Consider the following 23,852-nt stretch of genomic DNA (forward strand, 5'->3'; position numbering starts at 1 on the left):
GGAAGCTGGCTTGTGGTTTTAAACGTGTTTGCAGTTGAAGGTGTTACCCGTGTTGAGAGTGAGTGATGAGCAAGCTGAGGTTCACAGGCCTAGGGACCCAACCTGGGGGCCCAGGTTCCAGGTTCAGGTAGCACAGCCCCAGAGAGCTCCCCTTTATCCACAGCTCCAGGCTCTCCCACCTTCTGCAGGGGGTTCCACAGCCTTCTTTATACTCTGAACGCGGGCTGTCTTAGTATGTAATGCTGGTTATAGTAGTGACAGTATAATTCTATATTCTATCTGTTATGTAATAGTAATGGTAATAGTGGTGATTTGCGTGTGTGGGGCACCTGTAGGGTGCAGGCCAGCTGAGGACCTCATGCATGCTGTTGTATCTCATTCTGTCAGTGAGAAAACTGCCTTTGGGAATGGTGGTGAACTTTGCCAGGGTATAACAGTAATGTTAGTTTTGAATCGACTTTTCTAACATTTTATTTCTAATATAAAGAGTATTTATTTTGTTTTACAGTCATTAAAAAAAAGGAGGCCCTGTGCGGTGGCTCACGCCTGTAATCCCAGCACTTTGGGAGGCCGAGGTGGGCGGATCACAAGGTCAGGAGATGGAGACCATCCTGGCTAATACGGTGAAATCCCATTTCTACTAAAAATACAAAAAATTAGCCAGGTGTGGTGGCGGGCGCTTGTAGTCCCAGTTACTCGGGAGGCTGAGGCAGGAGAATGGTGTGAACCCGGGAGGCGGAGGTTGCAGTGAGCTGAGATCCCGCCATTGCACTCCAACCTGGGCGACAGAGCCAGACTTTGTCTCAAAAAAAAAAAAAAAAAAAAGAATACAGTCACATGGTTCAAAAATCAAACCTAGGCAGAGACACACTGTCGCTTCCCCTGCCCACCCCTTCTACCCAGTTTCCCACCTGCTCCCTCAACTTTTCAGTCTCCTCTGTAACCTCCTTGTTCTCTGGAATGAGTACCTAGTGGTAGCATGTTGCATTACTTGTGTTGTGTGTTTTTTACTAACCATATGTACTGGAGTACTTTATCAGAGTGTAGCTCTTTGTTTTTATAAAGCAACTTAGTATTCAGTGTGCGGATGTGTGTTTTGTGTACCTTTGTTTAGTGAGTCTCTTATTGGTGGATACTTGGCCTTATTGCCACAATGTTGCTATACAAATAGTGCTGAGGGCCTGGTGTGGTGACTCACGCCTGTAATCCCAGCACTTTGGGAGGCCGAGGTGGTTGGATCACCTGAGGTTGGGAGTTTTAGACCAGCCTGGCCAACTTGGAGAAACCCCATCTCTACTAAAAACTACAAAAATTAGCTGGGCATGGTGGCACATGCCTGTAATCCCAGCTACTCGGGAGGCTGAGGCAGGAGAATCACTTGAATCCGGGAGGGGGAGGTTGCAGTGAGCTGAGATGGCGCCACTGCACTCCAGCCTGGGCAACAAGAGTGAAACTCCTTCTCAAACAACAATAACAACAACAATAAAACAAACACAAATAGTGCTGCAGGGCCTGCCCTGGAACACGTGTGCTCCATGTGTGCACGTATGTGTGCCTGTGCCCATGCGCAGGTGGGGATGCACCTAGTGTGGGCTGGTTGTCACCAGGTTGCTCCTGCACAACTTGATTTCTCTCACCGCCAACATGGATGCTGGTCTCCCAGCCTTGCGTGTGGGCTTTTGGGATTTTGCCTCCCTAAAGCACAAAATGGTGACCCTGATGTAGTTTGAGCATTTTAAAGTCTATTAGTATTTAAGGGTCATTGATACTACTTTTTAATGGGCTCTGTTAAAATGAAATGCGATGGAAATGGAAAACTAACCTGTTCAGTCGCTTCATCATACCTATTAAATGAGGTAGTCCGGCGTGGTGCCAGCTATTTTGATGTTTTGAATCAGCATATTTTCTCTTTATTTGCTTTGTTTTTAGCTTATCTCAGTGTTACTCCCAGTCTTTTTTTTTTTCTTTTGCTGTTGTAAAAGAAAACGTTTACTTTCTTATCTTACAGGGATCATTGCAAGAGGTCACTAGGTTGGGGGTTAACGGGATGGAAATACTATGCCAATGTGATTGGTCCGACCCAGTGCGAAGGCCTGGCCAACCTGGGAGTCACACAGTTTGCCTGTGCAGAGAAGCGCTTCCTGATTCTGTCACGCAATGGCCGTGTGCACACACAGGCCTACAATAGTGACACACTGGTGAGTGTTCTGGGCACTGTGCCTTCAGTGTTCCCTTTGGGGGCAGGGTCTGTACTGCAGATGCACAAGCTCTGGTCTTTCTTGAAGCCATTTGGTTTCTGAAGATTGATAAGCTTCTGTTTATTGTATGTTATGCTTAATGGTCTTAACTGTAATATTGTCAAGATTTGGGTTGTGAAGGTTAGGAAGTCCTTACAGTGAAACTCATTGCTAATCATGAGATTCCCGTTTGTAAACTCATTTTCCATGTGTAAACTCATTTGACTTTGTGGCCAGGCAGGTGACCGATGAGGGAGTTGGGCCTCATGGGGATAGTGGCAAATTGGGACATGGCATGTTTTCATTAAAGCGAGGTGTTCCTCCCTGTCGGCTGCATAGCTGTGGCACGGGGCTAGCCTGCCCTGCCCCTGCATCGGCTCTGGTCTTGCCGCAGAGCACTTGGAGGCTGCCCGCTGTTCTGTTGGTGCTGGGTGGGAAGGGCTGGAGAGCCGGCCCCGTGGCCTGCAGACACTTATGCCCCACTTCCAGTTAGAGCAGGCTTTGCTCGGGGATACATGATGAAGGAGAGCTGCGCTGATTTCATTTTCCTTGCACTGATGACGACTTTTCTTCCTATTTTTCTTTTTTTAGGCCCCACAGCTGGTCCAAGGCCTTGCCTCCAGAAACATTGTAAAAATTGCTGCCCATTCTGATGGTCATCACTGCGTAGCCTTGGCTGCCACTGGAGAGGTGTACTCCCAGGCTTTGGGGACAGAGGACGGCTGGGCCATGGGAACACTGTGTATGTATCGCTCATTCCTGTAGGGGACACACTCTCCTTTTATGTTGCCATATCCTAGACAGGCTGGAGTGCAGAAGTGTGTTCAGGTGTTTTCCAGCTGCCCTGACGTGCAGCGCTGGGGTGGAGCGGGACACTAGGATATGCCCCCTCCTTGGTGATGGCTTAGGAACTCTCTGCCCATGTGTGGAACGCAACGGGAATTGGCCTTTCTGCTCTTCTCCACCCCGTGCAGCCTTGGCCGCCTTCTCTCTACTCAAACTGTATCCCCACTCTGGAGTTTGCCAGAACAAATCCCACAGCACTGTTCCTTCATTCACAAACAGTTCACCCTGTCTCCCATAGGTAAGGTTGCCACCCTTTCCTTGAACCATTAGATTATTTTTACAGGAACAAAAGTCAGCAGTTTCTTCGTAATATTATCCTATTCGGTGGAACCTTTTACTGTGAAAGAACAGAAATAAAGTTGTTATAAATGCCAGGTTGTAAAAATTGGGAGGTCTGCCAGCCCCATGAGTGATGGGAACCGTCTTGTACTTTGCTGTTGTGCGTGGAACTTTGGCATTAGGTTTAAATGAAGGATGTGTGTACACACCAACCCAGCAAGCCCATTTCATGCGAGCCGGAGCCCTGAGCAGGGAGCGGACGGTGCAGAACTTGAAGTGAGCGTAGTCGTGACTGCCCTTGTGTCCCTTGAGAGGAGCCTGGAGGGCGTGGGCCATGCACACCACAGGGTGGAGTTGAGGGCATCATTGCTGACAGCATCCGCTGGGAAGATCCCAAACTGGGAGAAAAGCAGAGTGATGTGTATCGTGCGGTGCATGTATGCCAAGCTCAGAGCAGCCCAACCCTGACAGTGTTGTAAGGGATTCAGACAAATGTAAAATGAGTGAAAAACAAAAGATTGATCTCCATGGAATTTATAGCTGTTACTCTCACTCTGGATCCTAAGGGCTGGGATTGACATGGGGTACACGGGACTTGAAAGGCTTTGAGGTACAGGACAGGGTGGTATGTCTGCTTATTTCCTTCAGGTATTTATTACTGACTTCGTGTAAAATATTCCATAGTAAAGCAATTCTCAGTGCAGAGTAAGTGCTAGGATGAGTAACTTATCCCGTATTCTAGGACTTCAAGGAAGGAAGAGAGATCAGTGCAGATGGCAGAAGCTGGAGATAACCTTTTGGGGAAGTTGAAACTTAAGCTGAATAAGGGAGAGGTTGTGCTGGGGTAGAATCATTGGACTGTCGCTGTGTGTGCCTGTGCCACTGTGTGTACTTTGCAAACTAGTAGGTCACAAAGTGAGGAAACCATGCCTTTGGAGAGGCCTGGCTTCTATAGATTCTCAAGAAAATGTCATCCGTCGCAGGAACGTATTCTGGATCCTAAGAATAGGATATTTTGTTAACTTTGCCATTTCTTCAACTAGTAAGACTTCTCTACCCTAATCCCCACTGCCTCATACTTTTCATTTGTACAATACAGATTGCAGAGTGCTGGCTTCATTCCATCCACATTCATTTAACAAATACATAAATGTCAGTCAGCTTTGAGGCTTACGTACAACCAGATGACTGAGTTTCGGATGTAGAGTTGGATGGGTTTTGGCAAGTGCACTCGGCTGGGGAGTCACCACCATCAAGACATGGGGCATGCCCGTCGCTTCCAGGGCCCTGTTTGTACCCTTTGAGTTGATCCCCACTTCCTCCCTCCAGTTCCTGACAACCTCTGAAATGCGCTCTGTTGTTACTATTTTGTCTTTCCATAATTGAATGTAAACAAAGCCATACAGTGTATGGTGTTTTGTTTCTGGCGTCTTTCACTTAGCATGATGTCCTGAGATCCAGCCACGTTGCTGGGTATATGGGTAATTCATTCCTTCTGTTGCAGATGGACCGTGGTTTTGGGCCATTGTGAAGAAAGCTGCAATGGACTTTATTGTACAAGTCTGTTTTTTTGAGATGGAGTTTTGCTCCTGTTGCCCAAGTTGGAGTGCAATGGCGTGATCTCAGCTCATTGCAACCTCCGCCTCCCGGGTTCAAGCGATTCTCCTGCCTCAGCCTTCCAGTTAGCTGGGATTACAGGGGCCCGCCACCATTCCCAGCTAATTTTGTATTTTTAGTAGAGACGAGGTTTCACCACATTAGCCAGGCTGGTCTCAAACTCCTGACCTCAGGTGATCCGCCCACCGCAGCCTCCCAAAGTGCTGGGATTACAGGTGTGAGCCACTGTGCCCAGCCTATTGTACAAGTCTTTCACACTGTTTTTGTAATTCTACTGAATACCATGCTTGGCATCGGGTTCCAGCTTAACAAAAAGTCATGGAGGTGTTAGGTGTTCAAATTCTCTCTTCCTTATTTTATAAGGTACCTGGAAGGTGAAACTGGCCTGATGCTCTCATGGTCTCCATTTGGATAGTGAATTTCCTTTGCTAACACTAATAAGAAATAACACCAAGAAGAAGGGCATTCATGTTTGTTCCCTTTTTCCCCAAGGCCTCTGGAGGAGCCTAAGGTGATCTCCGCCTTCTCTGGAAAGCAGGCCGGGAAGCACGGGGTGCATATCGCTTGCGGGAGCACTTCCAGCGCGGCCATCACTGTATACCGGGGGCCGTGGGAACTCCGGCTGGCTGGGCAGGGTACGTCTGCCCTGCGTGAGTGGGAGCATGCAGCAGGAGGTGGCCTCTCACAGGACTTAGGAACAGCCGTCCTATCTGTTTGAAGGCTCCAGTGAGAACGAGGCCATTCCAGTGCTGGTAGCTGGGCTTAAAGGACTGAAGGTCATCGATGGGGCGTGTGGGAATGGGGACGCTCAAACCCTGGCTGTCACTGAGAACGGTACATAGAGCTCTCGCCACCCAGGACAGGGCCTCGAGGACACGCGTGGCAGCTTCCCTGGAGGAAGTGAGATGAGTACAGTGGGCCTCACGAGACCGCCCACCCTGTTGTCCAGTGGGTCTGGGGCTCAGTGGCATTGGTGAGGACGCCCCAGTGGTTATATATGTATATATATATTTATATTATTTTCTTCCCTATGCTTGGTTTGAGTTTATTTTGCTGTTGTTTATCTAAGTAGCTGAGGTGAGAGCTTATTAATTTGACAGGGCTTGTTTGCCTGGGGCCTGTCAGCAGGTTACAGCTGCCGCCATTCCTGTGTGGGCATTTTATTTTTTAAGAATGAGAGTTGGAATGGAATGATTGACACTCTGAATTGCCTCTGATTAGTATTATTACATTTCTTAATGTTCGGCCACTCTTGATTCCGTGTGGTAATTCCTGTTAAGTCTTTCCGTGTTCTATAGTCTGACGCTGCGGTATCTGCTTGCTTTGAATTTTGCTTTTGTGTTTGTGTTCCTAACTGAGATCATCCTCATCTTTTTTCAAGGGTACGTGATGAGGTTTGATGGTTAAAGTCACATTAATTTTTTAGAAACGACTCGTCTGTCAGTATTGTGGGGATCTGTCCTTGGCATCTTGTGTTTCTCTGGCGTTGTGGAGTCTTTCTGTTAAATCAGCTGGGTACCTGTCAGCTTGCTTTCTCTCCTGCGGAAGTTGAATGGCAGTAGATAATTGAGTGACTTTTGGGCATTTCTTAGGTCAAAGATGAAAAATCATTTCAGATACTTCCCTGTATGCATAGGTCCCGCTGCCACTGCCGGGACAGACATTGTCAGAGTCATCTTGTTTCTGCTTCTGTGAGTCCTAGAGCAAAGATGGTCTCCTCTGAAAGGCTCCTGCTGTCAAGCTTTCAATCTGACATCTTGTCATTTTAAAATATCTATCGATATCAAGTGAGTGATAGACCTTAAAATATTTCCTGGTTGAAAGTTTTGTGAGGTCTGAGCTGTGTTAGGAGATTAGCCTTGCATTCTTTAGTGTAGTTGCTACTTTAGTTGAAGTTTGTGATGATATGTTGAGTAAACTGCCTTGAACAGGCTGCGGACATTGTCTTCCTCACACTGGTGTTTCTTTGGTGCAGATCTTGTAGGGAAGTGTCCCTGCTGTGCTGTTATTTTCTGAGGCGACTCTTACGGTAGAAGTATCCTACCCTGCAGTCTGGCCTTGAGGGACAGTGGGAAATAGCCAGGCGCGCTACGTGAACAGCAGAATTTTCAGCACAGCGTGTGAAAGTGCACACTCTGATCTCTGTGTGCAGGTCTGCTGTACTGCTTTCATTGACCACGTCATAGTGTGTCATCTCCAGTTTCCGGTTCGCTCGGGTTCGGCCTGCTTTTGCAGGTGGAGTTGTATTGGTGTGCAGGCCTGCCCACTCATTTATGTATTGTCTGTGGCTCCTTTCCTGTGACAGTGGCACAGCGGGGTCATTGGGACAGAAAGCCCACAGAGGCTAAAAATATTTACCATCTGATCGTTGAGGAAAGTATTTGACTATCTTTAGTTATTACAAAATAGAATGTGGGAACCTGTGGAGCAATTTGATATCTTCTCTGATTTCTTTTTCCTGATCTTTTACAGTTTTCACCTTTATGTAATTTCACTGTTTTTTTTTTTTTTTTTTTTTTTTTTTTTCTGGAAGACAGAGTTTCGCACCGTCACCCAGGCTGGAGTGCAGTGGTGCAGTCTCGGCTCACTGCAACCTCCACCTCCTGGGGTCAAGCAATTCTCATGCCTCAGCTGGATTATGGATGTTCACCACCACGCCTGGCTGATTTCTGTATTTTCAGTACAGACAGAGTTTCGTCATGTTGCCCAGGCTGGTCTCGAACTCCTGGGCTCAAGTGATCTGCCGGCCTCGGCCTCCCAGAGTGCTGGGATTACAGGCGTGAGCCACTGTGCCCAGCCTAACAATTTTGTTTTTTAGCAATTCACTTTCATTAAGTTTTTGCAAAGTTTTCAGCTTATTTTTCACAGTAAAAATAAAAATATTTACTTTTGCAGTTGTATTTTATCCCTTTATGTAATATTTAATCAACTTACATAATTATGCTGATATATGCAGTTGGGAACACGTACAGTGGTACGGCTGACCAGCGGTCAGCACGGTGGCAACAGAAGCAGGCAGGCAAATGGGAGGGTGGTCCGCAAGTGTCTGCAGTGTGCCGGGCCCCAGTTACTGTGTGTCACGGAGGCAGTGGGCCTTTGGTTCTGTGAAGCAGTGAACATTGAGCCCAGGCTAGTAAGAGTCAGGACTTGGTTTTTCATGTAATGAAAACAAAAAGAAAACTCCGCTTTCCTTTTTTTCCTTGCTTCTGTATCAACCTCAGGTGTCACCTAGATTTCATTGCTCAGTAGCCTCCCTCGTAGTATTAACTGTGCATATGGGTGGTCTACATTAGTGTGCGTTTTTCATTAGATTATTGTCAGTGATTTAAAATTTTTCGTTAAAATGCACAGTTGTTGTTATTTAAATGCATTTGTATTTTTTAGGGCAAGTGTGGTCTTGGGGAGATGGTGACTATGGGAAATTGGGCAGAGGTGGTAGTGATGGCTGCAAAACCCCAAAGCTGATTGAAAAGCTTCAAGACTTGGATGTGGTCAGAGTCCACTGTGGAAGTCAGTTTTCCATTGCTTTGACGAAAGATGGCCAAGTTTTTTCATGTGGAAAAGGTGACAACCAGAGACTTGGACACAGACCAGAGGGACATGTTCGTTTTCCAAAACTCTTAGAAGGCTTGCGAGGTGAGTGCAAACAGAAACTGTTAAAACCCTTCAGGACGGTTTCTTTAGTAATGTTTTAGAGTTTGCAGGTTTTGTGTTCCTGACCTGGCATTCCATGAATGGACTGTCATTAGATACTTTGACTGCCGGCTTGGTACAGGGATTGATGCTAATTGGAAAGTGGGTGTGTCTCTATTGCAAATGACTTTGAATTATTCTTACCAAATTTAATTTAAACCCATTGAGTTTTACAAACATCGCCACTTTCCATGCCAGGCACCCATTCATCACTCAGCAGGCTGGACTCAGGAAGGGTTCCCTCTGTGTGGTGAGGTCACCTGTACTTGTGCTGCAGACACACTGAGACTGTGAGGGTGCGTTGTGCTGTGGGGCCACATTGGCAGGTGGGATTGGGTCCACTTGGGACGCTCTGATGTGAACTCGTCCTTGGTGGGTGATTGGTGCTTGCTCAGTTGCAAAGGTGTCCAGCGTGCATTGTGGTTGGAGGGAACAGATGGAAGCCGAGGTGTGTAGATATGAGTGCCGGCGCCTTCAGTGTGTGGGCTGCGGGTGCAGGCAGAGAGGATGAGGGCCTCCGCAAGAAGACCCTGAAATTCTTCTATGGCGTTCTTACTAGGGATGTTAAGCTCCTGGAAGTTGGGGTGGGGGCCATCAAAACTGTGATGGTGGAGGGATTTTTCTAAGGTCAAACTGGACTTTTCTGTACCACTTGTCCTAGTGGTTGGGAGATAGTCTTCATCCTAGTTGAGAACTGGTGAAGGGCAGGCAAGCTGACAAGAAAGTAGGGAAGAAGGGAAAAGGCAGTGAGAGGTACATAAAATGGACTCTTTAGGGTTCTCTCTCTCCAGGGTGGGCGGCCTTTTTCTTAAAGGGCCGGATTGTATTTGAAGCAGGTGGACCTGGCTGTGTTCCAACACCAGCGTCTTCACAGAAGCAGGCCTTCGGCTGCGCTGTGTGGGGACTGTTGTTCATTGGGTCCTCGTACTACACACATTCTTTGTGTGTTTGCTTCTTTACCAAGTGGGTTTGGAAGTGGGACTTTTAAGTGAGACTTGCCAGTTCCTTTCTCCATGAGTTTTAACGCATGTTAGTATCTTGATGTCTGAGAGTTTTGTGTGCCCATACGGTATGTATTATGTTCTGAGCTTCTGAGGTAAGTGGCAGAGTAATAAGTTTCCTCTGTGTCATTGAATGGGTTTGAATTTCATGCGCCTTCTTGTTTATATTCACCTCCATTAGTACAGGAAAGCTACGACGGTCATTAGATATAGAAATCGTTTACTTTGAAAGTATTTAAATTACTGTTGATAAACACCTTTTGTTGTTGCTGTTATGGTAGGATCCTAGGATAGAATTGTTCCCCTTACTGCAGTGTGGTTTTTCAGCTGAATTATTTTATATGTTGACATTGCTGAGAAACACCCTTTGTGTTGGCCATGTTAGATTTACCAGGAAGGAAAAATAGAATATTTTGTGTTCCTGGTAAACACAAGAAGTGTTTAAATAGAAACAATGTTTTAAATATTTGATATCACCTAACTCTGAGACTAAAATAGATTTCCTCTTAGGAAGCCTTCCTCAGTGAAGAGTGTGCTGTGTATTGTTATATCTGGGATGGGAGAATATGATCTAATAGTTTACTGAAAGCACCTTGTTTCTCTCTGAATGAAAATCTGAATGAGGAGAAAAAAGAACAGGTCCTTTTCGTATCCTAGCATTACGATCTTTGTAGGCCGTGGGTCCTAACAAATCGTAGCTAACAAAAGACAGGAGTTCTGATAACACACCCAAAGCAAATGAATTGTGCTTATTGAAGCAACAGATTATCCTCAAGAAGTTAAAAGCTTTCTGACCTGAATGGCCTAGTGGAAATATCTTTCTTGCAGCAGAAGTCCTAGGCTTGAAGCTGCATCTGCATCCCTCTTTCCTTGTAGGGAAGAAGGTGATTGATGTGGCTGCCGGCTCCACCCACTGCCTGGCTCTGACTGAGGACAGCGAGGTCCACAGCTCTGGGAGCAACGACCAGTGCCAGCACTTTGACACCTTGTGCGTGACCAAGCCCGAACCTGCAGCATTGCCGGGACTGGACACCAAACACATAGTGGGAATTGCCTGTGGGCCTGCCCAGGTACTGAATATAGAGCTTGATTTGGTATTTTGGAGGATTTTGGTTTCCAGTTGTTCATTACCAGTATATAGAAGATACCACTGAGTTTTCTTTGTTGTTCTTACGTCCTGCAGTTGTGCTAAACTCATTATGAGCTTCATTGTAGTTTCCTTGAGTTTTCTTCATGAACAATTATGCTATCTGTATACAAAAATTAGCCAGGCATGGGGGCACAGGCCTGTAGTCCCAGCTACTTGAGAGGCTGAGGCAGGAGAATTGCTTGAACCCAGGAGGCAGAGGTTACAGTGAGCAGAGATCACGCCACTGCACTGGAGCCTGGGCAACAGAGCGAGACTCCATCTCAAAAGAAAAAAAAAAAAAAGACAGATGAAGGTTTTCAACTTTCACTGAAGGCAGAGTAGCTTGTTATAGATTAGCCTCCCCACAAAAGCAGTTACAGAAGCTGGACAAAAATGTGCCCCCCACCAAAAACAACTGTTTGAAGGGGATTGGAGACCTCAGTCAGGACTTGAGTGACCAGGCCAAGGAGGTGACCTTGACAGTCTGTAGTGCTTTTCTGACATTTGGTGATTGGTTAACAGTAGAGGGCTAAGAGGTTAAGAAACTGAGTCTGAAGTGGTGGTGAAGAGGCTGGAGAGCCTAGCTGAATGTTTGGCACTCACAGGGCTGAAATGACCTAATGAGAATTTGGGTCCCAGTAAGGAGATGGGACCTTGGTGGGGACCCTAGAAGGGTCACCCCTAGGAGTCCAAATGAATAAAAAATAGACCAGCCGTCACAAAAACTAAAACCTGCTCTGAACCAGCTTAGTCCCAAACTAGATGAAGGTGATCTGCGCTTACTCCAATTGTGTGCCATGAAGTCAAAGTCAGTACTCTCTGGAGGCAGATAAAAGTTTACTAGGAATGCCGTAAGAAAAGACAAGACTCAATGAGAAAGAACAAGAAAAAAACCAATAGAAACACACATGTAAGGAAGATAAGGAAGAAACTTTGTTTTTTTTTGTTTTTTGTTTTTTTTTTTGGAGAAGGAGTCTCGCTCTGTCACCCAGGCTTGAGTGCAGTGGCACGATCTCAGCTCACTGCAACCTCTGCCTCCCGGGTTCGAGCGATTCTCCTGCCTCAGCCTCCCAAGTAGCTGGGATTACAGGCATGCGCCACCATGCCCGGCTAATTTTTGTATTGGCCAGGCTGGTCTGGAACTCCTGACCTCAGGTGGTCCATTCACCTCAGTCTCCCAAATTGCTGGGATTACTGGCATGAGCCACTGCGCCTGACCAGTATTTTGCCACAATTTAAAATAAATAATTTTTTTTTTTTCAGGTTTGTGCTCAGACTATATTCTAAATGGCGGCCGACTCCTCTCCAGGCCTTGCTGCCGGCTTTTAGATTGTTTTTGCCTTCTTGTCATCTGCTCGGTAGATGGCAGCTTTCAGATGCTCCTAAGGGGCCAGGAAAGAGAGTGAGAAGCCACAGAGGCTGCCAGGTCGTCCCCCTGAGGGCCCCACCCTCAGCAACTCCCTCAACTGGGTCTCCTGCAACTACTGGTGGCCATCTCGACCACCACTTTGCCCTGAGCTTCCTGCTGCTGCAGCTGGGCAGCGCCTCCTTCTCAGAGGCCAGCTGCTGATAGGTGGCCACGTACTGCTGCAGGTGACCCAGGTAATGGTCTCACTGCTGCTGCAGACTCTGAGGCTATTGGCTCTTCAACTCCACCTACAGGATAGGCACCAGGGTAGGTAGTGGCTGGCTTCCAGATTCTGGGCCCATAAACAGGGTGGCGAGGGCACAGTGGGGCCCTGTTATCTGCCCAGGCCCGTGGCACCTGGCCCCTTCCTCCAGGCCTGAGTGACTGCCTCCCTTGACTAGAGGCCCATGCCTCCCTCCCCAGCCTCAAATCTCACACCCTTCTTCCCACCATTTAAACTGTAGGACACAGACTGGTGGAAAAGCAGAGGGAGCCATCTGCTAAGTTGTGGTGAGGTCACTTTGTATGATCTCCAGGGTTTTGCAACCACCTCCGCCTGCTCCCCCAGAGCTCAGCCTTCTGCCCCAGCTCCCCCAGCCTCTCCTCCTATTCCTGCAGCCTCACCTCCTGCTCCTGCATCTTCTCCTCCTGCTGCCACAGCCTCATTTCCTGCTCCCGCATCTTCTCCTCCTGCCTCTGCATCTTCTCCTCCTGCTCGCACATCTTCTCTTCCTGCTCCCACATCTTCTCCTCCTGCTCCTGCATCATCTCCTCCTTCTCCCAGATCTTCTTCTCCTGCTCCCGTATCTTCTCCTCCTGCCTCCATATCTTCTCTTCCTGCTCCCGTAGCTGCTTCTCCTGCCTCCACATCTTCTCCTCCTGCTCCCGCATCTTCTTCTCCTTCTCCCACAGCTTCTCCTCCTGCTCACACATCTTCTCCTCCTTCTCCAACAGCTTCTCCTCCTGCTCACACATCTTCTCCTCCTGCTCCCGCATCATCTCATCCTGCTCCCGCATCGTCTCCTTCTGCTCCCATATCTTCTCCTCCTGCCTCCATATCTTCTGCTCCTGCTCCCGTATCTTCTCCTCCTGCTCCCGTATCTTCTCCTCCTGGCTCCACATTTTCTCCTCCTGCCTCCGCATCTTCTCCTCCTGCTCTCGTATATTCTCCTCCTGCTCGTGTATCTTCTCCTCCTGCTCCCGTATCTTCTCCTCCTGATTGTGCATATGCTCCTCCTGCTCCTGTATCTTCTCCTCCTGCCTCCACATCTCCTCCTGCTCCTGTATCTTCTGCTCCTGCTCCCGTATCTTCTCCTCCTGGCTCCACATTTTCTCCTCCTGCCTCCGCATCCTCTCCTCCTGCTCATGCCTCTTCTTTTCCTGCTCTCGTATATTCTCCTCCTGCTCGTGTATCTTCTCCTCCTGATTGTGTATATTCTCCTGCTCCTGTATCTTCTCCTCCTGCCTCCACATCTCCTCCTGCTCCTGTGTCTTCTCCTCCTGCTCCCGTATCTTCTGCTCCTGCTCCTGTATCTTCTCCTCCTGCTCCTGTATCGTCTCCTCCTGCCTCCGCATCTTCTCATCCTGCTCCTGCCTCTTCTTCTCCTGCTCTCGTATATTCTCCTCCTGCTCGTGTATCTTCTTCTCCTGCTCCCGTATCTTCTCCTCCTGGCTCCACATTTTCTCCTCCTGCCTCCGCATCTTCTCCTCCTGCTCCTGCCTCTTGTTCTCCTGCTCTCGTATATTCTCCTCCTGCTCGTGTATCTTCTTCTCCTGCTCCTGTATCTTCTCCTCCTGCCTCCGCATCTTCTGCTCCTGCTCCTGCTGCTGCTTTTCCTGCTCTCGCATATTCTCCTCCTGCTCGTGTATCTTCTCCTCCTGCTCCCGTATCTTCTGCTCCTGTATCTTCTCCTGTCTCCACATCTCCTCCTCCTCCTGTATCTTCTCCTCCTGCTCCCGTATCTTCTGCTCCTGCTCCTGTATCTTCTCCTCCTGCTCCCGTATCTTCTGCTCCTGCTCCTGTATCTTCTCCTCCTGCCTCCACATCTTCTCCTCCTGCTCCCGCCTCTTCTCCTCCTGCTCATGCATCTTCTCCTCCTGCCTCCACATCTTCTCCTCCTGCCTCCACATCTTCTCTTCCTGCTCCCGTGTCTTCTGCTCCTGCCTCCACATCTTCTCCTCCTGCTCCTGCCTCTTCTTTTCCTGCTCTCGTATCTTCTCTTCCTGCTCATGTATCTTCTCCTCCTCCTCCCGTATCTTCTCCTCCTGCCTCCAAATCTTCTCCTCCTGCTCCTGCCTCTTCTTCTCCTGCTCCCGTATCTTCTCCTCCTGCTCCCGTATATTCTCCTCCTGCCTCCACATCTTCTCCTCCTGCTCCTGCCTCTTCTTCTCCTGCTCCTGTATCTTCTCCTCCTGCTCCTGTATCTTGTCCTCCTGCCTCCACATCTTCTCTTCCTGTTGCTGGTACAGGCGGTTCCACAACTTGTTCTCTTCCACCTGGGCTTGGAGCTTTGCTGACACACTCTGAAGCTCCTTACCCAGGTGGTCAGCCTCCGCCTGCAGGTGCTGCTGGAATAGTGAAAGTGTTGGTTTGAACCTCAGAAGGAAACAGACTCATGAGCTACCCATATAAATGGAATCTATAAAACAATGGTTTTCACCCATGATCCTTCAAAATATATATTTTTAAGCCCTAACTCTTGAGATTCTGATTCTCCAGGCAGGGCCCCACTTTGTAGATTTTTAGCATACTCTGGAGGATTCTATGGACCAGAACAAGGACCCCAATTTTCTAGCTCTTGACTGGAGCCTCCCCATACCCTGCACGATGCCTAGACCATGGTCCCAGCCGGACGGGGATCCCGCAACCCCCGGGGCTGCAGCCGCTTGCCTGTGGCAGCAGGAGCTTGGCCCTCTCCAGCTTCCTTTCTAGCTCCTTTACGTTGAGCTGGATCTCAGACTTTTGAGTCTCTTGAAGTCGAAGTTTTTCTTCTAATTTGATATTTTTCTGCTTCAGCTCCTCATCGATTATGCTATGGCCAGAGACAGTAGAGAAAGGAATGAACGAAGAACAGAAAGGAACGCTTTGGTGATCAACCCTCTGCTTTCACCCCACAACCACAGAACCGTGGCACTGGATGGGACCCCAGGAATTAAAAGTCCCAGGTGGCAGGCCAGAGAGAAGATATGAGTTGCCTGAGGCTACCCCGTGAGTCAGTGGCACAGCCGGCACTAGAGCTTCCCTGTGCACACATGAAAACCTGTATGAGCCTCTCACCATGCCCACCTGTACCCCCCACCTCCCAGCACACCCCCCAGGCTAAGAGCCCCCAGACCTCCCATACCACTTTCCCCCAACCTACGTGTTCCTGTACAGTTCCAGACTCAGGGCGTCCCTCTCCTTCGTTAACTCCTCAATGTACTGCAAATAGAGCAGGTGAAGTCAGGATAGAGCAGGCAGAGGAGCGGCTGGCCGACCAGGAACAGCAGCCACAGTGACTCCTCCACACACCACTCCCCACTCCCAGTCACACCTGACATGCTCTCAAGGCACTTCCAAGCCCACAGTCTCATTTGTTTTTCTTTGTTTTGTTTCTTTCTTTCTTTTTTTCTTCAGGCAGAGTTTCCCTCTTGTTGCCCTGACTGGAGTGCAGTGGCGCAATCTCAGCTCACCACAACCTCCGCCTCCCGGGTTCATGCGATTCTCCTGCTTCAGCCTCCCAATTAGCTGGGATGACAGGCATGTGCCACCACAGCCGGCTAACTTTGTATTTTTAGTAGAGATGGGGTTTCTCCAGGTCAGTGAGTCTAGTCTTGAACTCCGGATCTCAGGTCCCTCCCACCTACCTTGGCCTCCCAAAGTGCTGGTATTACAGGCATGAGCCAGAGCACCTGGCCCTCATTTGTTTTTCAAAGAATTCAGTAAAGGTGGGAGGGACAGGGAAAGAGACTGAATTCATGGCTGGCTAACAGGGGTCCAGAGACATCAGATAATATTGCTGTTGTTGTTACTGTTATTACTACCACTGTTGGAACATTTACTGAGTGCTTCACCAGGCACTGCGCTAACAATCCCATTTAATCCTCACAACCTCCATAGGAGACGGTTACCATTATTACCTCTATCGTGTAGATGAAAAACATGGGGTATTAAGGGTTAAGTGCTTGCCTAAGATCACTTAGAGCTGGGGTTTCAACACCCAGGTATATCTGATTCTCTAAGCCCATTCTTTCACTGGGGGTAAGGGCACAGGTAAGAAGGAGGACATTAATCCTTTGTTGACATTTTGAAAGGATGATACGTTCGAATAGTCCAAAACTCAGAAAGTACAGAAGGGAAATACCTCCCCCCAACACTGTTCCTCTCTCCTGAGATGTTTATGAATCCTTACAAACATGTTTATTGTATATTACCATAATACATACACACACACACACACACACACACACACACAGGCTCACTCTCTCAACACAAATAATAACATACTCAAGCTACTCTTCTGTACCTTTATGGTACAAGTACCCTAACCATCACTTAGGACTTGGCCAAGGCCACAGTCAAGTATAGGAAGGGTGGGCACTTGGCCTGCGAGCTCTATGTCCAGTGCTCGCTCCCCACAGCACCCCCCAACTCACCCACAGCAGCCGACTCAGCCCCCGTCAGCCTCTAACCACCACACACAAAAGCAGCAAGAAATGGCCACGCTGTCTTCTGAGCAGGACACTCCATCCGACAGAAGGGACTTTTAGGCTCACTCCTCCATCTGCGAAGCCGCGCTCCCAGGGGACGGGGCAGGTGGTTGGACTCACCCTGTCTGCCTTCCTCTTCTGTGTAGTGATAGCAGAGAGGGCCCGCTCTAATTCTCCGGCAAACTTCCATGATTCATGGAGGCGGCACACCAGATCCCTGGTCTCTCCTGGAATGAGAGACATTCAGATGCGGCCCAAAGGACTCCCCCTAAAGGCCTGTCAAAGTGCCAGGTTTTAAGATGACAGGGTGCCAGATTCCCACCTTGCAACTGCTGGACAGCATGCTGGCTGTAATAGAGTGCTGTCTGAAGCTCCGTTTTCTGAAATGTAAGGATTTGTGTGGTATGAACCTGGGCCTTTGGGAGAAAAGACAAGCAAGTGCTGAAAGAGAAGCAAAGAAACCTTCTCCACCCTCCACTCACCTCTAGCTCCCTCCTTAGGGCATCCTGATGTTGGTGGCTTGCCTTCGTTTCCTACAGAAAGAGGAAGACAGAGCTCTTACCAGGGGGAGGCAGAGATGGCACAGCAAGAGACATGTCCCCAGAATGGCACCACTGCCCCAGGACAGGCCCTCCCATGGGACCAGGTTATCAGACGCTGTGGGGATGGGGTGGAATCTGAAGGGTGAGCCTTCTTCCCCAGGCTGGGTGTGGGCAAGATGAGACTGGGGCCTCTACATCTGAGTGCCCTCCAAACCCAGCAGTCATGTCGTGAGTAAACAAAGAAATCACGTTACTTCTTCCAGCTGAGCTCGGTTCTGTTGTTTCTGTGGGGAAGAGTGAAAGGAAGGTGACTGAGGGTGGCCCCCTCAACTCTATTCCCCAGGCCAGGAAGTGGGTAGGCAGGGGCCAGGGATGGATTTTAAAGGTAAAGTTCTTAGACCCAATGGGAACACCAGCTGGTAAACTCTCCTCAACTCCCAAAGAAAAAGGATTTGGGTCTCGGTTGGTTTTTGCCCACAGCCACAGAACTGAAAGTCTGAAACTAGATTCTCTCGAAAAGACAGTCACAGAAACCTTCAGAGACGGAGTGTGAGAAAAGCCCACCCTTCTGCCAGCTTGTGATTTAGAAAGGTGCATTCATTCAACAAACATTGAGCACATACGGGCCAGGGACGGTTCTTCACAGTGAGGATATAGGACAGAAAAGGCAGACAGGAGCCCTTGGCCCCGAGGTTTCTCCATTCTAGTGGGCCTTTAACTCTCAGACTCTCAGAGCTAACAGAAACCTCTGATACTCTCTAACTCTACCTCAGGAAACAGCAAGCCCGAGAAGGAGCAGGCCGTGGAGTAGGGATTAACATAAAACAGCAATGACAAATGTCATTTAAACTTCACTAATGTAGGTCAAACCACACCACTCCTATTTTGTAGATGTGAAAAGAGAGGCCCAAAGAGCTCAAGGAATTTGCCCTAAATCATATCCCCAGCAGAGGGAGAGGATTCAAACCCAGAATTCTTAACCAGTGCCTGGGAGATCTTCCACAATCTTAACAATCACCCTCCACCACCCCTTGGGCCCTCTGTCCCCAGGAGCCTGGCCAGCCAAGACTCACATCCTCAGGTGAGTGGCAACCACTAGAAGTGGTTGTCTCAGGGTTAGCGCCATTATTTATGTTCTTCTTTTTGGTGTCGCTTGCTCCTGTACCAACACGAGGGTTGGCCTGGGGATGAGAGTCTCTCAACTGTGGAAAGGAAGAGCAGTGATACTCATGAGAACTACAAGCTCCTACAGTCACATTCTGCTTTACAGTTTATACAAAATACTTTTATACACCATGTGATTTAATGCTACCAACAACTGTAGGAAGTGTTGTCACAATCACTTAGTGACTGAGAGGGATTGATAGCATGGCTAAACAAAAAGCAGTAATGGAACTTAAACTCAGTCTTCTGGCTCTGAGCTCTGGGATTTTGCCACAACTCAGCAGCTGCCAGGGACCAAAATCAGAGGCAGAGGTCGAAAAGCAAATATTAAGTAGGCAGGAACTGTACACTGTGTGGTTTAGAGTCATACATCCTCACATGTCTGTTAGTGTGAAGAACGGCACCACTACCTCTCAAAATTTGTATAAATGTATCCTAATGGCAGAAGGCAGCCTTTCTGTGAAATCTGGGAATTTAACAGAAAGAGGACAACCCAACCCTCACATCAGAAGTCTTATATATTCTTATAAGTTTATCTGACTGTCACCCCTAAGTACATTAGTTTTGTCTCTCAGTAGACTCAAAGGAAACTGATGCTTCAGAAAGATTCCCCATATCTATCTTGTGGCACTCAAAGTACCCCAGGTGGAGATGAGATGAGGAAGATTCAAGCTGTCAAGTTCAGTTTCCCAAGATCTGTTCCACAGAAGATAGGCAGATCTTACTCCAGAAACCACTGACTGAGGGGCACTCTGGTTCCAGAACAATTCAAATCTGAGGTGAAGAATTCAGAAACAATGTTTGAGTCTCTCTGGAGAGTAGAAGCCTGGGAGAAAACCAAACCAAACCCGTTCTCCCATTGCCACCTAGAGACACTGTCAATGTGTTGAGCTCATGGGGGAGGTGTCGGCTTTTCACACTGTCAGTGTCTGTATAAGGAAGTAAGGCAGCCTGAAACCTCTCTTTCCTAGGTCCCACAGTCCCAATGCCCTTCTAGCTGGAAACCTGTGCTACAACCAGAGGAACCAGAAATGGGCAAGAACACTTAGGGGACTGGGTCCTAAGACCAAAGACCAGTCTCGTGGCAGTAATGACAGTTCCTAGAGGGACTGTGACATCACTACATTCCACTCCTCAGTGGACTGGTGGGGAGGACACGTGAGTGCAATGCCCAAGTTGCCGCTTTGAGATTGGGGAGGGGGGGTCACAGGATTGGGACCCAGGTCCTTGGAGATGCAAGCCCCAAGAGCCCAGGGAGGTCAGGCTTTGGGTGGTGGGAGGTGAGGGCCGAGTATGGAGCAGGGAGCCCCAGGAGTCATCTGTCCAAAGTGACCATGGGGCAACTAGTGAGGGCAGGTTCTGGGGAACCCAGGTCCTTGGAGACCTGAGCCCGAAGAGCCCAAGGAGGTCGGGTTTGGGGTAGCAGGAGGTAAGGGCAGAGTATGGAGTGGGAAGCCCTGGGAGTCACCAGCTCAAAGTCACCCTGGGGTGACTGGTGAGGGCAGGGGCAGGACTCACAAGGGGGTTGGGCTGGCTCACAAGATTTGGGTGTGGGGAGTCCAGAGGCACTGTGGGGAGGGGGGTCCCAGCCTGGTGTGCCTCAGCAGTGGCACAGACTCTGACAGCAGCTTGACTGTCAGAGGGCACCTGGGGCTGGGTTGGGGTGCCGCAACCTGGTGCGTTTTACCTTTTCCTTGGCCTTGGCCAATTTGATCTGTGGGGTTTCTTCGGACATCATGGGATGGGTAGGGCGGTGGGGTTGGGGCCACATCAGCACAATCCAGGCGAGGACAACTATACACCTCCAGTCACCTACCAGGTAGCTGTGTGACTGAGCCAGAGGAGGCGTAACCAGGGCCACACTAGAATGCAGAATAGGGGCGTGGCCTTAATGCTTCAAGCCTATTGGTCAATGAGAAAGATGCAAGGGAAAGGAGGCGTGGCCATGACAGCAGCCTATCATGAACGACCTGTGATGTCAAAAGGAAAGCCACCCATGTAACTGCTGTCCCCGCCCACTCCAGGAGAGGGACGGGGCTGGCTTTCACTTTAAAAACTTTAAAACTGTATTACCTCAATTGAGGTACAAATCCTATTAAAATGGAAATTTTACAGTGTGCTTGATGATTGATAAAGCAGACTATATTATCCAACATTCCACTAAGATAAATAATCACAATGATTTCTCTTTTTTGGAAAAAATTTTTCTTATTCTCCTATATTATTGTTAAGGGTTTTTTGGTTTTTTAAAACAAAAAACAAAATAAACAAAAACAAGAAACATATCTAACATCTTTAAAAACACAAAGCTTTTGAGCCAGGCCTGGTGCCTCATGCCTGTAATCCCAGCACTTTGGGATGCTGGGGTGGGTGGATCACCTGAGTTCAGGAGTTCAAGACCAGCTTGGCCAACATGATGAAACCCTGTCTCTTAAAAATACAAAACTAGCTGGGCATGGTGGCAGGTACCTGTAATCCCAGCTACTTGGGAGGCTGAAGCAGGAGAATCCCTTGAACCTAGGAGGCGGAGGTTGCAGTGAGCCAAAATTATGCCACTACACCTCAGCCTGGGCTACAGAACAAGACTCTGTCTCTACACACACACACACACACACACACACACACACACACACACACACACACACACACACACACACACACACACACAGAAAGCTTTCCATTTAATAAGCACTCAAAGTTCTTTAGAAGTTTAAAACACATACAGGACCCTCTGAAGTAAGGCTAAATGCTAAGTGATGGGGGAGAGAAAAAGGACATAACTAACTCCCACTCTCATGAGATTAATCACTAAATCCTATTTTTCTAGAATCACCTGGCCTCTCTAAGCCCTGCAAATGAAACTGCATTTCTCACTTGATACTTGGCTATGACTTGCAATCATGAAAACCAAGAATTGTGTTCTGTCACTGTGTAGTGCTTGCTACCTGGGATCAAGGGTTGACTTTTTCATGATTTGCTCCATTACCTGTGTGCTTCTTATCCCAGACCAAACTAAGCTTTTTTCTAAAGTTCTACAATTTACAGTTAGTAGATAAGAGTGTTTCTCAAAAATATAGTGTCTGAACCAGGAGCACCTGAGAATGTCATAGATGTAAATTCTCAGGCCCCTCCCTAGACCTGATAAATCAGAAACTCTGGAGTAGGGACCAGCAGTCCATGCTGCAATAAGCCCTCCAGGTGTTCGGGAACTGCTGGCATACAGCAGGTAGAAAAATGTGTTTCCTTCTGTAGGTCCAAAGCCAGGGATACTATATGTTCTGTCTCGATATGAAACAATGACATGCATTTAAAAGACATGAATCTCCTTCCTACTTCCACCCTCTAGCCAATGTGTTTTACTTTTATGATTTCAATAAGAAAGCAAGTGGCAATCAGAGATTTCTTCTAAACAGTATATTTACAGGTATCAGTTCTCATCCAGCCTGATCTCATCCAGTATCATTTATATCCTCTTACATCTAAAGTTTTAGAAAAGGATCTTCACACTGTAAGAGCTCAGGCACACTAGGAGTTCTGTGATAAAAGACCAAGTAGATCTGAATGTCCAAACTTCCTAGAGAAGAAGAGTGAAATCACTGGCTATATTTTCACATTGCATTCAACAGGAAATTAAAGTTTTGAATTTTTTTCACCTTCATCCTTCCAAGTTAATAGAATTAAACCAGAACACTCCATTCTCCCAAAGCTTCTAGCCAGGCAAAGCTTTACTGCATTACTTCTTGCCTTTCAATGGATATACAGCAGAGTCCTAGTAGGCACATTTTGTATACCTGCAAAGATGCAAAACTAAAGAGTTCCCTCTGTTTGATATTAAAACAAAAGTCCTGTAAACCTCAGATGGTGAGTGTAGTACTTCAGCACTAGCATGAAAGCCTCAAATATGGAAAGATACCAAGAATATCACTAGCAAACAAAAGTAAGCTCTTGACCAGGAGCAGTAGTTCACGCCTGTACTCCCAGCATATTGGCAAGCCAAGGTGGGGTAAGTCAGGAGTTCAAGACCAGCCTGGGCAGCATAGTGAATTCACATCTCTACAAAAAAATTTAAAAATTAGCTGGGCACGGTGGCACACACCTGTAGTCCTAACTGCTTGGGAGGCTGAGGTGAGAAAATCACTTGAGCCCAGGAGTTTGAGGCTGCAGTAGCTGTGATCGTGCCACTGCATTCCAGTTGGGATGACAGAGTGAGATCTAGATATTCTGTCCTGCTCCTGTTTCCAGTAAAATCACTAAGTTAAAATGTTTTCATTCAGCAGGATAAAAATTAAGTGAAATGTGACGTTGGTGCTTGGCTAGCAAAAAATAAAGCAAAATGACAAATTACGTTGTCCGGAGCCATGAGGCCTGGAATTAGCCGACCTCTGTTGCTTGATCTCCGCAAAGCGGAGACAAGAGGGCACATTCCCGGGTTCTTTATTTACAAACCCTTCCCGCGTGCGCCCAAAGCTTTTCCCGCGCGCGCCTAAGTTTCTCCCGCGCGCGCCTAAGTTTCTCCCACGCGCGCCAAAACTGTTCCCACGCGCGCTAACCTTTCCCGCGCGTGCCAACCTTTCCCGCGCACGCGCAAACATTTTCCCGCCCAGGAAGATATGCAGCCCAGGGCGCAGGCGTGATCCCGCGCCCGGCAACAGTACAAACCCACGGCGCATGCGCGATTGTAATTTGAGAAGACCCGGCCCCCGTCACCGCCCTGGCCCAACCTCTTCCCCTGCCAGCCTATATAAGGCATGACCCTACACTCAATAAACGAGACTTGATCAGGCTGTTTGTCTTGTCTCCATTTCTTGTGTTTTCTTGTCTCCTCCATTCCCACTCCCCCTTCCAGGGCCCGTTCGACTGTCCTGCAGGTCGGGACACCTGGCGCCCGAACAGGGACCTGGACACGGGGGAAAAAGTGAGGAAGAAGGCACTAAAGTCGGCCGAAAGTGAAAGTGGAAAGAAATTCCTCCGGACGTCGTGGGAGCCTGCCGCGTTGGAACCAGAGGTGAGTAACAGTGTCTGATTATGGGACAAGAATTAAGCCAGCATCAAATTTATGTAGGGCAATTAAAAGAGGCTTTAAAAACACGAGGAGTAAAGGTTAAAAGTAATGATTTGTTTAAGTTTTTTGATTTTGTAAAAGAAACCTGCCCTTGGTTTCCACAAGAGGGACCATTGACATAAAGAGCTGGCGTAGAGTGGGAGATTGTTTTCAAGATTATTATAGTACTTTTGGACCAGAAAAGG

General features: G+C 48.1%; 2 protein-coding genes across 2 annotated transcripts; one reads left to right on the forward strand and one right to left on the reverse strand.

The window, feature by feature from the left end:
• Positions 1 to 582: 582 nt before the first annotated feature.
• Positions 583 to 15,333, forward strand: LOC104661286 (E3 ubiquitin-protein ligase HERC2-like). The gene is made up of 7 exons (XM_030931255.1): positions 583 to 623; positions 2,009 to 2,198; positions 2,829 to 2,979; positions 8,364 to 8,615; positions 10,550 to 10,743; positions 12,066 to 12,477; positions 15,227 to 15,333. Exons 3-6 carry the CDS (start codon positions 2,967 to 2,969, stop codon positions 12,087 to 12,089), a joined length of 483 nt encoding a protein of 160 aa, XP_030787115.1. The 5' UTR covers positions 583 to 623; positions 2,009 to 2,198; positions 2,829 to 2,966; the 3' UTR covers positions 12,090 to 12,477; positions 15,227 to 15,333.
• Positions 12,817 to 23,275, reverse strand: LOC115897589 (golgin subfamily A member 6-like protein 6). The gene is made up of 11 exons (XM_030930852.1): positions 22,986 to 23,275; positions 20,293 to 20,467; positions 18,515 to 18,643; positions 17,382 to 17,432; positions 17,222 to 17,315; positions 17,020 to 17,126; positions 15,573 to 15,631; positions 15,101 to 15,242; positions 14,627 to 14,778; positions 14,072 to 14,479; positions 12,817 to 13,777 (listed from the first exon to the last, which is right to left on the reverse strand). Exons 1-11 carry the CDS (start codon positions 23,273 to 23,275, stop codon positions 12,817 to 12,819), a joined length of 2,568 nt encoding a protein of 855 aa, XP_030786712.1.
• Between the last annotated feature and the right edge of the window lie 577 nt (positions 23,276 to 23,852).

The sequence above is a fragment of the Rhinopithecus roxellana genome, chromosome 5, assembly GCF_007565055.1.
Source record: "Rhinopithecus roxellana isolate Shanxi Qingling chromosome 5, ASM756505v1, whole genome shotgun sequence".
Classification (NCBI taxonomy): Eukaryota; Metazoa; Chordata; class Mammalia; order Primates; family Cercopithecidae; genus Rhinopithecus; species Rhinopithecus roxellana.